Raw genomic sequence first — 13,649 nt, forward strand, 5'->3', positions numbered from 1 at the left:
TAAGGTAATGGGGCGCCGGGAGTCAGGGGGCGGCGGGGCCAGCCTGGCCCAGCCCTCGAGGGCCCGACGGGCAAGGAAACCACTGCAAGGGTCGGGGAGGCCCTGTGCCTTGCTGAAAAAGGAAATGGCCGCCAGGTCCCGCCTCATAGACCGGGGGGAGAGACCCAGGCCCTTAAGGTGTGCCAGGTACTGCAGGACCATGTCCTGAGACGCGGGCCAGGGACCCTGGCCCCTCGCGCCCGGGAAAAAGGCCTGGAAGCGGGTGGCAGCTGCCGCGTAAGCTCGGAGGGTGGAAGGGGCCACCGAGCAAAGTACTCCCTGCATCACGGTGTCCCTCCAATCGCCCACAGGTCTTCCGGGAAGGGGTCAGGGGTGTGACGAGCCTCTGGGGCCAGCGTGAAGAATCTCTCCATCTGGAAGCGAGACAATGCGTCGGCCAAGCCGTTCTCCACCCCTGCAACATGGCGTGCTGAGAAGGTAATGTTAGCAGCTAGACAGGTTAACACGAAGCGGCGAACAAGCCGCATGACCCGCTCAGAGCGAGAGGACTGCCGGTTGATGACCAAACTCCGCCGTCGACTCAAGCGGGGCGGAGCCGGCCACGGGGTTATATAGGGAGGGGCCGGACCAGAGGGAAGACCGCAGTCCGGCCCCGGGCCCCGCCCCCCCCAGCCAACCCCGGCTGCCCCGATTGGATGGCCGGGGTTTGAATCCATTGGCTGGGGGTCGCCCCGGGCCGCTGGGAAGCCCCGCAACATGGCGACCGCCGCACTTTGCCCTCCCCTGCGCCGGTGGCAACCTGGGCCCAGGTAAGTCTGAGCTCGACGATTCAGACAGAATTCAGACAATCCCTGCCTAAGTTGCCAAGGGAATTGATTGCAGGTGCCAGACTGTCTGGCTTGACGAATAGCAACGAACGAGGCTTGCTACGACCACCTGTTCATTTAGAATGGGGCCTTATGAACAGCTTGTTCACGAGCAGCAGGTTGGGCTGTTCGTGGCTTTTTTTAATTCGTATTGCTGTTCGTGCCCATCTCTAGTAAGAAGGGGTAATGATTACTACAGACCACTGAACCATCCCAAATTTTGTTTTGTGTGTGTGTGGCGAGGAGGTCTGAAGATCTACAAAAGTAGCATAGGGGATGAGACAGTGTTCGTCTGCAGTGGGAGGGTGAAATCATCAAAAATTGTTATTTTTAAAAAACTGAAGTAGTCTGGAGTCTTCAGAACTACATGGCTGGATACAGGCCAATAATCATGTGTTCTTTTAAGATATGATTGACATTTGATTAATACCTTAATTCCCTTCTCAGAATCTTGAAACGTGATGCTGTCATCATTGGTCCATATAATGCGGTATTATCTCCTCCGATTGGCAACAACTTTCCAGACTTTTGGTAGAGAAAGGCTATTCCCAACACCTTATTATGATGCAAGAGATTGAACTTGGAACCTCCTTCATGGAAAATGTACATACTACTTCTGAGCCACTGGTCCTCCCTGCTTGGCCTTCCCAGTAGGTCTGTTATTGAAAACATCAAGGGAAATGATCTACTTTCCTACAAAGAATAAAAATAACCATTCAGTAGAAACGTGCTTTATTGTGAAATTAAATAGGGCTTTAAACTATTAAAGGGAGTCCAATTCACAAGGAGAATAGAGAGAGACAGATGCAAGGTATCTAGCAAACAGTATTTGAAAAACAATGAAGTTGCATGTGGAAGTGGGGACAACAAGAAATTCAAGATTTTTTAGCAGGTCTAAGTATGCAACATATCTATCTGTGGAGAATAGGACGTGGCTTTAGGCTATGGAACAGGTCTTACTAGACCTTCAGGAAGCTACTTCAGCCATAAGGTAAATCACAGTTTAACAAGTTATTTGCTTATTGGGCTACCGTTTGGGGGGGATCATTATTTTTGCATGGAAACAATCTTTAAAAACTTTTCACAACTGCTTTTTCAGTGCCCATAATTGTGTGGTCTTAGGAGAGGGAAGTTGATTCAGATGAAGAACCCATCTGACCCATCGTAATATATCTGCGGAAAACAGGAGCAGGATTCAATCCTAGTCCTCTCCCATTTTTTGTTCCTCCAACCATTGGTATTCAGGGATAAACTGCTCCTGAATCCAAAGGTTCAATTTAGCAGCAATGGCCATCTATAGATTACTCCTCCATGGAAAGATTCTAAATCCCTTATAGTGCTACCTAAACCAGTGGCCACCACCATACCTTGTGATAGCAAATACCATAAATTAATTATGAATTGTGTGAAAATTCTTTTGTCTGTAAACAATCTACTGATTTGGATGATCCCCCCCCCCCAAATTCTAGGGTTATGAGAAAACAAAACTTTGTGTACATTATCTTCAAATTATGCATAAAATACAGAACTCCCATATATATGTATACATGAAGCTGCCTCATACGTAATCAGACCATTAGTCTATCAAGGTTACTATTTTCTACTTTTCCCAGCAGCAGTTCTCAGGCAGAGGTTTTCCACATTGCCTACTCCTCATCTGGAGATGTAAACTGAACCTGGGGCTTTCTGCATGCAAGGCAGAGGCTCTACCATGGAGCCATGCCCACCCCCCCCCATCACATCCCTTTTTCATCTCTTACTAAAATTCTAAAAAGCAACCAATGTTTTAGCCTTTTTTTAAGAGAGATGCTTCAACCCATTGGTTGAATAGCCTGTCTTTCTCTGCAGCTTGTCCAGATATTCTTTTTAATATGGAATGACCACAATTTTACATAGATTTCTAACTGGAAATAGATTTCGATCACATTGAAGCTCACTGGATTTCCAACTGTGGATGCAAAGAATTTTTCAATCCTTTTCCTAATAATCCGTAATGCGGAAATGTATTTTTTATATCTGCCACTGTACACTTTTTGAAGTTTTTATTGAACACAAGCTTATGATTCCTCTGCAACACATTTAGTTAGTTAAAAAATAACCTAAGAAGAGCATGTTGTGTGTAGGATTGTACATTCCATTATCATGATTCACTTGTCTTTCAGCTGTGCTAGTTTCCTGTTTTTACAGATTTTCTTTTAATGTGCAGGAAATTTTATAGCTTGAATTCATCACCAGCAATGTGAAATGTTGCACTGTATTCTACCATCTCAACAATGAAGCATCTCTTTCCTTGGGGTCTGTAAACCTGGCCTGGATGGAAGGGAGTCACTGGATACAACTTAGCAGAAGGGAGTCATTGGCTCCAACCCAGTGAAGATTCAACCCAGATTTGTTTCTATCCAAGAGCTGTACCTTCTGCATGATGCCTCAGGAATTCACAGGGGTGAATTTGAGATAGACAAAATGTACTCCAAAATAATATATTACATATGCTGTGTTTTATTTTCTTGAGATGCAGCCCATGGGAAACGAAGAATGGCAAAACCAAACAACTGTTTCTGAATTCATTCTCTTGGGATTTGGGGATCTCCCCCAACTGGAGCTGTTTCTTTTCCTGCTCTTCTTTGTTATTTACTTAGTAACCATGGCTGGGAACCTTCTCATTGTTTTGTTAGTTCTGGCTGATCAACACCTTCAAACACCCATGTATTTCTTCCTGGGAAACTTGTCCTTCTTGGAATCCTGCTACAGCTCAACTATCTTGCCCAGAATGTTGGCTAGCCTTTTTACAGGGGAAAGGGGTATATCTGTCAAAGCCTGTTTCATCCAGTTTTATCTGTTTGCTTGCCTGGGAGGTGCTGAATGCTACCTCCTCTCTGTGATGTCTTATGACAGGTACTTAGCTGTATGCAAGCCACTGCACTACGCCACACTCATGAATGGCCGGTTGTGCCTGTATTTAGCAGCCATTTCTTGGGTCAGTGGGATTTTAGTTAGCACAAGCACAACCCTTTCAGTGACTTTATTATCTTTTTGCGGCCCCAATGAAATTGATCATTACATGTGTGATTTATCCCCAGTCATAAAGGAAATCTCCTGCAGTGACACTTACATTGTAGAAATGACTGCATTCATATTCGCCTGCGCATTCACCCTGCCTCCCTTTTTACTCACACTAATGTCTTATATGTTGATAATTGTGACAGTCCTCAGAATCCCATCTACCACTGGGAGGCAGAAGGTCTTCTCCACCTGCTCATCACATCTCATTGTGGTTGCCCTTTTTTATGGAACTCTAATGCTTGTCTATATGCTTCCACGTTCAAGGAATCTGAGATACGTGAAGAAAGTCTTCTCCCTCTTCTACACAGTCTTGACTCCTATGCTTAATCCCCTCATATATAGTTTAAGAAACAAGGAAGTGAAGAAAGCCATGGAAAAGGGTTTCAGAAAGTTTACTATCCGCATGGTGTTTCAGAAATTCTGTTTTTAAAATATCACAATGAAATCAGTTGTGCTTTAGAGAATTAGAATCTACTTCAGTTTATTTTGTTTTTCTGTACATGATAGTTTTCAATTGAAAAAAAAAATCCTACTCCAGATTTGACACATTTCTTATACTCAAAGTTGTTGCACTGTTTTGTGGACACAGATGTGAATGTGTGTGTGTGTGTGTGTGTGCTGTCAAGTCATAATTGATTTATGGTGGACTATAATATAAAATAAATAAATAAAGTGAAAATGGGCCTGTTAAGATATGTGGGTCTTATGTTCTACCAAAACATAACTACCAGATTGACTAATGTAGAGTTTGTTTCATTTTTATTTCTAGCTTACAGCATAAATGCAGTAAAAGAACCACACCACATTGGAAGAATTCATTCTCCTGGGCATCCCATTTCCTGATCACCTCTGGGTCTTATTTTTTTATCTACTTTTATGCATTTTTCCTTAACGTTGTCAGGGAACCTGCTCATCCTCACTGTGGTATTATTCGATTCTTGCCTTCATAGTCCTATGTACTTCTTCCTCTCGTCCTTCCTGGAAATTGCATTCACATCATCCATTATTCCAGTCATGCTAGTCAACCTCCTTTCAAGGACAAAACCTATCTCATTTCATGGCTGCTTAATTCAGTGTTTTTTTCTGTTTCTTCCTTGGAGTGGTAGAGTTCCTACTCTTGGCTATCATGTCCTTTGATCGCTATGTAGCAATATGTAATCCACTTCACTATGTTTCCATCATGAGCTTCAGGATCTGTTCCTGGCTTGTCCTTTTTTGTTGGCTGACAGGCTTTGTGTTTGTGATAGGGCCTGTGAGCATTATCTCAAAGTTGCCATTTTGTGGCTCTAATATCATTAATAATTTATTTTGTCATATCAAACCAATCCTTGCACTTTCTTGTGCTAGCACACACCTCATTGACCATTTAGATTTCATGATTGCAATAATTGTACTTCTAGGCTCCTTGATACTAACCACTGTATCTTATGTTTCAGTCTGAGGATCCCTTCAGCCAGTGGAAGGCAAAAAGCCTTCTCCACTTGTGGTGCTCACATCACTGTGGCCTCCATATACTATGGAAGTGCCATATTCATGTATCTTAGGACATCAAAGACACAATCTCTGGATCTTAAGAAAGCTGTGAGCATCTTGAAAGCTGTGAGAACCCCTTTGCTTAACCCTTTCATCTACACCCTCAGGAATGAAAAAGTGAAAGAGGCCTTGAGAGACTGAGGGCCAAGCTACAAGTGACGAATGACACTTGAACAGCAAGTGGATTGAGTGGAGCGCGAGTGAACAGGGAGAAATATACTTGCCGTTCAAGTGTCATTCGTCACTTGTAGCTTCGCCCTTATTCAAAGGAAGATTTAAAGGCACACATTTAAAAGTTACTGATTTTTGAGCTAGATCCAGAATGTCTTTTCACTCAGTTTTTCCAATTTCTTTCTTTTCCATTGCTTCTATTTTCCACAGCTTTGTACATGTTGGTCCAATGATCTCCACCATTACATTTCTGGGTGACCAATGGGGATACTCTCCTTTTTTAACCCCCAGAAATGTTATTTCAGTTCACACCTTTATATTCTTTTATTGAACAGAAGTCCAGCAAATCAGTGTCACTAATCATGAAAATAAAATAAAATAAAAATTCTGGAAAACATATATTCTTTTCCTTATAGATTTGAGTATTAATTTGTATAGTATCTTACATGTTAACTGTATTTCATTGTTCCATTAGTCATGCACTGTGGAAAACAATATGTATTATGTAACAAAACCCCACATTAATTTGGAAGTTGTAGATGTAAAGGTGGACTGGGTGAAGTGGTATGGCATGTCTAAATTTGAGTCCTAGTTTGATCTTAGTTGTTTAATTGAAATGAATTAAACAGTTTAATAAGGCATAAGGTCCAAGACTGTGAATACAGGAGCCATGCCTCAGAGCAGAACCAATAAATGAAGTGGAACAGAGACCCACTTCTTACATAAACATTTGCACAAACAGTGAATAAAACAGTGGATAAAGATGGAGAGCAAATGTTACAGGAAAAGTGGAGAGGAAAGCCTAATGAATTATAAAGTTATTCATAAATAGCAATTGTTTGCCTAATAATAACATTCTTCTTGATTCAACTCTCTTTTAAACTCATCTAGTGAAAAATCAAGATCCTCTGAAGTATTCTGACCCATTTCAAAGGCAGTTTCCATAGCAATCTGTCTGAGGGCCAAGCTACACATGATGAATGACACTTGAACAGCAAGTGTATTTCTCCCTGTTCACTTGCCCTCCACTAAATCCACTTGCCGTTCAAGTGTCATTCGTCATGTGTAGCTTGGCCCTGAGGATCTCTAGTAGTACCAGGAAAGAACAAACTAAAAGACAGTTTAGACAACCTTTGCTATACATGCTATTCTTTTTTCCCTAGCAGGAGGATGGTGAGAAATTTTCCCTTTTATTCGAGGTTCTGAAATGAAGAGATGGGAAGAAGAGGCCACAAGAGGATGGGGAGGGATGTTGCTGAGAAAGGCTTAGTTAGAAGCTGGAGAAGGAGCTGGGGAATGGCAGGGGAATTTCTTCAAGAATTTCTCATGTGCCCCTGGTTGTATATGTATAATGTTGATTTATTGTTCTACAAGCCATGCTGAAACCCTTATATTTTATTAGAAAAAAAATTCTGTGCAAAGAAATGGAGACCATCATGAACATAAGGTTTCAATCTTCTGAATAACCATATGAGGAATGACAATATCTGAGTTTTCTAAAACCAATCTAGGTTCTAACCATTGAGCACTCTTCTGTCGCTATGTTATTCACTATTGCCTCTTTTGGTATTGACATATCTGAAGATACACACACACTGCTAATGTATGCATTTTTCAAATGAAGGTTGCCATTTTTTTTGCAGCAATCAATGTCGGTATACGCTCATCTTATAATTGGGCTTTAAAAAATCTTCTTTGTGAATCACAAATGATTAGTAACAATTGAATTCTCCAAAGGGGCAGTCACTAGGGACACAGCAAAGGTTTAATATTGTTAAGGTAAAGGAGGAAAGAATGATTCTTCTGAAAAAAGATGCTCTTCCTGAAACAGGTACATGAGAAACCTTTACTTTAGGATATGCTTCTACCTACCTTGTTAGATAAGATTTTATTGATAAGTTTTCTGGCCAAATTTGGCATGGATCTTATGGTACATCTGTTTTTGTTGGAAGAACAAACGATGATTAACTCTTAATTAATCATGAGAACTTGCCCCCCCCAAAAAGTGATCATCGTTTGAACGAACTTTGTAATTCCTGCATCATGGCTACCCTCCTAAGGGCACTTTCATGGGAATAATCTCCATTGAATAACCTGGGACTTATTTCCAAGTAGACCTACCTGTGATTACCCTATCTGCCTGTTTTGACTGCCCTGAAGATGTGCTTTCAAACTGCATTGTGAGTCATTCTCTTTGAACCGGCAGCATTCAGCATGGCAGCTACATAACTGATTATCGCTCATGCTTGATTGTTAAGCTCCAGTTTACAATAATATTTCTTTCATAAAAGCACCTCATTGTATATACTGGTTCTGCATCTGCGCACTTGGCATCATCCCTCCCTCTCCTCGCCCTGCTGGTATATATTTATATGCTTGGTTTAGTCCCTTCCTCCAAGGTGAATATAATTACTCCCTTCCACTAACACTTCTTTTAAAGGAGAAAAGTTTCTGTTGATAGAGAAAAGCTTCCTTCTTTAAAGAAAGGAGTCAATAGATGCAACCACATGTTTATGATAAAGGTAACATGCTAATGAATCTTCTTTATTACTACAGAAACACTATGATGTAATATGGACGTTGGGAACTATTCACTGGTGTCTCAATTCATTTTTGAACCATTATCTGATGTCCACACTATCAAGATCATTCTCTTCCTGCTGGTGCTGACATCATATCTTTTCAGCATAATGGGAAACATCTTCATCATTATTGCTAGCTTGACAAACCCTGCTCTTCAGTCTCCCATGTATTTCTTCCTTCGAAATTTATCATTCTTAGAGATTGGTTACACCTCCACTATAATTCCCAAAATGCTGTCAAATTTTCTTTCAGAAGATCTGAGCATTTCATTCATTGGCTGTGCCACACAGATGTATTTCTTTGGCTCTCTTGGAATTGCAGAATGTTGCTTGCTGGCTGCCATGGCATATGATCGCTACGTAGCCATCTGTCACCCTTTGCATTACTCTGTCATTATGAACAGAACAATTTGTCTGCAGATCTCTGCCGTCTGCTGGCTCAGTGGAGTGCTAGTGGTTTTAGTACCAGCATCATTAATATTCACTCTTCCCTTTTGCGGACCCAACAAGATTAGGCACTTCTTCTGTGATCTCCCTCCACTGCTGAGGTTAGCCTGTGCGGACATTTATAAAAATGAAGTCATAATTTACACAGTCACGGTCATCTTCATCATGCTTCCCTTTTTTCTGATCCTGGTCTCTTACATCCGCATCCTTCATGCTGTGCTAAAGATGTCTTCAAACACAAGCAGAAGCAAGGCCTTCTCCACTTGTTCTTCTCACATCACAGTGGTGACTCTTTTTTATGGATCTGCTGTTCTAACGTACTTGAGACCAACATCTGCAAATTCTCAGGGAACTGACAAAGTGCTCTCCTTTTTTTACACTGTTGTGTGCCCTATGTTGAATCCCTTAATCTACAGCCTCAGAAACAAAGAAATGAAGGATTCCCTCAAGATGATGGTCAGAAAGATATTGTTTAGAAAGTAGAGATCTCTGCTTTGCCAAATCCATCAAAGCACCATATCAGTGCAATTCTAAACAGAGTTAAACTGTTCTAATTCCACTGAAGTCAATTGGCTCTGAAGAGTGTACTTTTACTTGGGATAGCTCTATAAATGATTAAATCCCACTGATTTACATAAGAATTAAGCATATGCTGAATAAACAGGACTCAAATGTGTTTAAAAATTGCTTCACAATGTTTTATTTTTATGATTATTTTATAGTTTTTTCTCTCTGCTGTTTCTGTATATTTTTTCTTCATTATTATGTCTGTTTGTTTTCATTTTACTCCTTCCCGTATTCTATTTTTTTCCTTGGCTTCTAAACCATAGATAGCCAATAGACTGTTTTTCCAGAATGGATTTCCTATAATTTCCAGATGGAAGAATAATTGTGGATGGCTCTCTCCCAGTCAGGATGAGCGACTGATCCCTGTTTCGTTCACATCTAGATTAATTTGTCTTTTTGTCAGAAGTTCTAGTTCTCCATTTAGTGCTATACCTGACCAGTTGCATTTGCTTCAAAAACTCTTCTCTTTGTGGGATATAGCTAACATAACTACACTGATCCATGCTACTGCAATGGAAATACTATATTATTATTATATGTTCTTTACAGTTTTCCTTTCTCATTGAGATTCAAGGTGGATTACACAGTGTAAACCAATATGATCAATGGCTGGGACATTCTATAAAAAATGTTATAGTCTATAGATTGCAAAAGTTTGAAAACAAGCATAATTCCAAATACAGAAATGAAACATTGCTGGAAGAAAAATACATAATTTGACATGACATATAAAAGACACAGAAACTACCCAGTAGGAGCATATCTAGATCTAAAGACAGCAGCCCTATGTCATCCTTTGCATTATTTCCTAAAGATAAGCAGGAGGGTGTGTATTGGGCTCCTAGTTGGCTCATGGCTCTGTGGGACTATTGTTGCTCTCATACAAGCCATACTGATGGTCAGGTGACATTACTGCCAATCCAACATTATCAATCACTTCTTCTGTGACATTGTGCCATTAATCAAACTCGCCTATAGGTTGAGGATGAACTGTGAGGTGGTGTCTATGTTTGTTGTGATGATCCCTTTCATGTTAATTCTGGTCTCATATATCCATATCATCTCCGCTATCCTTACCATGCCTTCAGCTGAGGACAGGTGGAAATTCTTCTCAACCTGCTCGTCCCATCTCAGGCTGGTATCTTGGTTCTATGAAACAAGCAGTGAAATATATTTAGGGAACGTATCTGCTCCTGAAATGGGAAGTCAAAGTAATATGTTCCTCTCCCTTTTGTATATGGTGGTTACCCTAATGCTAAATTGTGTAATCTATATTTTGAGGAATAAGAAAGAAGCCCTCAAAATTCTCATCAGCAGGCTAAGATATTGCTTGTATCTCAGATGTGAATCTTAAGGCTGATCTTTTGTTATTCCCCCCACATATACACACATAAAAGTTAACAAATTTGAAGGACTGTCTCTCTAGATAGAGAGTACCTTCAGTCAGCCTCATAATGTAGTTAGATGTGACTTAATTTCATCAGGCCCAATCAATCATAATTTTTCATGCAGAAACTCACAGCCAACAGCCTGAGTAGGCATGAAATGTACTTCCTCAAGTAATGTACTTCCTGAGTAAGCATGAAATGTACTTCCTCAAGTGAGATTTCAGAAGCGTGCCAGCTCCAGATTGGGAAATTCCTGACAGATTTAGGGGGGGGGAGCCTGGAGAATGTTGATTTTGGGGAGCAGAGAGGACTCAGCAGGGTATAATGCCATAGTCTACTCTCCAAAGCGGCCATTTTCACCAGGGAAATTGGTATTCGTAGCCTGGAGATGAGTTGTAACACCAGGTGATATCCAGGCCTCAACTGTAGATTGTCAACCCTTAGTTTGTCCTTATTTTTGCTAATACAAATTAATTCAGTTTTAATGTATAGTAAGAATTGTACTGTTGTGTATTCTGAGTATCAGCAATGTCAGTTGTTTAATAGTCTGGTGTTAGATATATTATCTTTTGTTGGATAATTGTTTAGGTACCTCATCCAAGCTAGAAGCAAAATCTTTTAAATCCATCTAGAACATTTTTATATGGTCCTTCCAAGGAATTCTGCATGACACACATATTCTCTTGTCTTCCATTGTTTATCCTCACAATAAACCTGTGAGGTAGGTTAGGCTGTGACAGTGTGACAGACCCTCAAGCAGGGAGCTTCATAGCTTTGTTTAAATCTGAACCTCGGTCTCCCATATCCTAGTATCTAGCTCTCTTAAAGAAAGAAGAATAATAGTATAAAAATAACTCAATGACTACAATGTCCATCTGTCATTTGCTTAGTTATGCAACTGGAAAGTACAGTTTTCTTGCAAAACGAATCTCCACAATTGCTTGCTCATCCACAGGAGAAATAATGCAGGATCTAGGTGATGTTTTCCCCATAGGTGCTAAAGTAGCTTGAGACAATTATGATGGAAAACAGTGAATCCCCCCCACCCCCACTTCACCAGCATGACTACTGCATAGGTTCCCATGTGTCATTGGTCAGGAATAGAAAAGGCAATGCAGGTGGGGAGCTAAGGAGGAAAGCTGGCCAAAATTTATTGAAATGGTTGTCTGGATTCAATCCAGTCTCTCTGAGTCACCGAGCAATATATTTAACCTCATTATTTTAGCTGAGAAAATTAATTTCACAGCCCAAAACATTTCCCACTTTCTTTCATCTTTCAATTCACTGACCTGCTGGACAAATTCAGTTTGATACAGTGGCTAGAGTGTTGGATGAGGATCTGGGAAATCCACATCCAAATCCTCATTCTACCATGGACGCTTGCCAGGTAACTTTGGGCCAGTCACTTAGCCTAAAACACTTCACAGAGTTGCTGTGAGAATATAATGTAGGAAAATATGTAAGCCACCTTAGATCCCCATTGGGGAGAAGGGTGGAGTATAAAGGAAGTACATATATACATACATAAAATTTAAAAAATCTGTTTGTTTGAAAAGGGATTAGACACATTCAAGAAAAATAGGTACATTATGAAAAACTCTTGGCTGCAATAGCTATGTGGAACTTCCATTTTCAGAGCAAGTAACCCACAGAATACCATGGGTTGGATCTTTCCCTCTCAATCTCACCTAATTCTCCTCCTTGCCATAGCCCTGTTCTACATGCAGGTCCCCAAATTCTTAACATGGAGATCCTCCTCCCCCTTTTTTACAAAGTAGAAAAGTTTGTTGGATCCAACCTCCTTTTTAGGTGTGTGTGTCAAAACCAGAGGCAGATTATGGCCTCTATGGCCTGCCTGTAGGTCTACTAAAGGCATAAGGATGACCATTGTGAGCAAAAGGATGTTGGAGTATATGGGCTATTGGTATGATCCAGCATGGCTGCTTTTATGTTCTTTCGTAATTCACCTGCAAGAAAATGAGAACGTCTATATTCCCACCTCATGGTCTATCAGATGATCATCAGCTGGAATGCATGAATGGCTTTTAATGTAGAAAGCTGCCATACAATTTTTAAAAGTCTGACTAAATCCTCCAAAGCAGTTTTAAACATTATAGATTTAGATACACATTACAGATTTAGGTTTTGAGCTGGTCAGCTCCTTCAAATTCACTAACTTATGATAGCTCCCACATTATTTTTGTCATGTGGGGCCCATGATATGTAGCATAGTTTTGGGCAAAGCTACAAGGGAAGTCTTCCCTTTTAATCTTTTTCTGTTCTTTTTTCTTTCTTTCTGTCAGTAGGATGTGTCCAATCCCACGAAGCACATTTCATACTCACTTTCCTCTGTGTATATGAAAATACTGAGACCTCTCACAGAGGTTTTGAAAGGTCAAAAGAAAAAAAAAATCAAAGAACACTTGTGTCTTTTTATGAAAAAAATGTATTAATTAACTGAAATCATTTCCAAATTATTCTTCCTTGTTAGCGAAGATGGTTTAGGGGAGGGTCTGTGGCTCAGTGATAAAACATGTACTTGGCAAACATAGGGCCCCAATCTCCGGCATTTCCAGTTAAAAGTACCTAGTGGAAGGTGATGGGAAAGACTCCTGTCTTATCTGTCACCTGCTAGTGGAGAGTCGCTGCCATTCTGAGCACAAAGCACTGACGTTAATGGACCAATGGACTGATTGAGTATGAAACAGCTTTTTTTTCCTGTGCTTACATTAAAAAAATCCCACAAATTATATTTCAAACGGGGGAATTTCCTAATAGCTATACCTCATAGAATAAATTCTCACACCAGCACTAGTGGGACAGACATTATATCAAGGGAGGCATTGTTATATACCATAGTTCCAGGTAGACACCCATCTGATGGTAGTTGCATAGCAGGGGGAAGTGATTATGCAACAACCAACAGCGTTCCTTCAAGCAAGTTAAAAGCGCACTCTCCTCTGCTTCTGGTACATTTATCTTGATTACAAAATTAAATGGGATTTCAAGCGTAGCAGAAACAAATGGAAACT

The 13,649-nt window shown here is 40.5% G+C and overlaps 2 protein-coding genes across 2 annotated transcripts; both read left to right on the forward strand.

The window, feature by feature from the left end:
- Nucleotides 1–3,387: 3,387 nt before the first annotated feature.
- On the forward strand, nt 3,388–4,359 carry LOC129339151 (olfactory receptor 10A7-like). Its single transcript, XM_054993754.1, has one exon. The coding sequence runs from the start codon at nt 3,388–3,390 to the stop codon at nt 4,357–4,359; it is 972 nt and encodes a 323-aa protein (XP_054849729.1).
- Nucleotides 4,360–8,206: 3,847 nt separating this feature from the next.
- LOC129338985 (olfactory receptor 10A4-like) lies at nt 8,207–9,145 on the forward strand. Its single transcript, XM_054993571.1, has one exon. The coding sequence runs from the start codon at nt 8,207–8,209 to the stop codon at nt 9,143–9,145; it is 939 nt and encodes a 312-aa protein (XP_054849546.1).
- Nucleotides 9,146–13,649: the final 4,504 nt, after the last annotated feature.

The sequence above is a fragment of the Eublepharis macularius genome, chromosome 12, assembly GCF_028583425.1.
Source record: "Eublepharis macularius isolate TG4126 chromosome 12, MPM_Emac_v1.0, whole genome shotgun sequence".
Classification (NCBI taxonomy): Eukaryota; Metazoa; Chordata; class Lepidosauria; order Squamata; family Eublepharidae; genus Eublepharis; species Eublepharis macularius.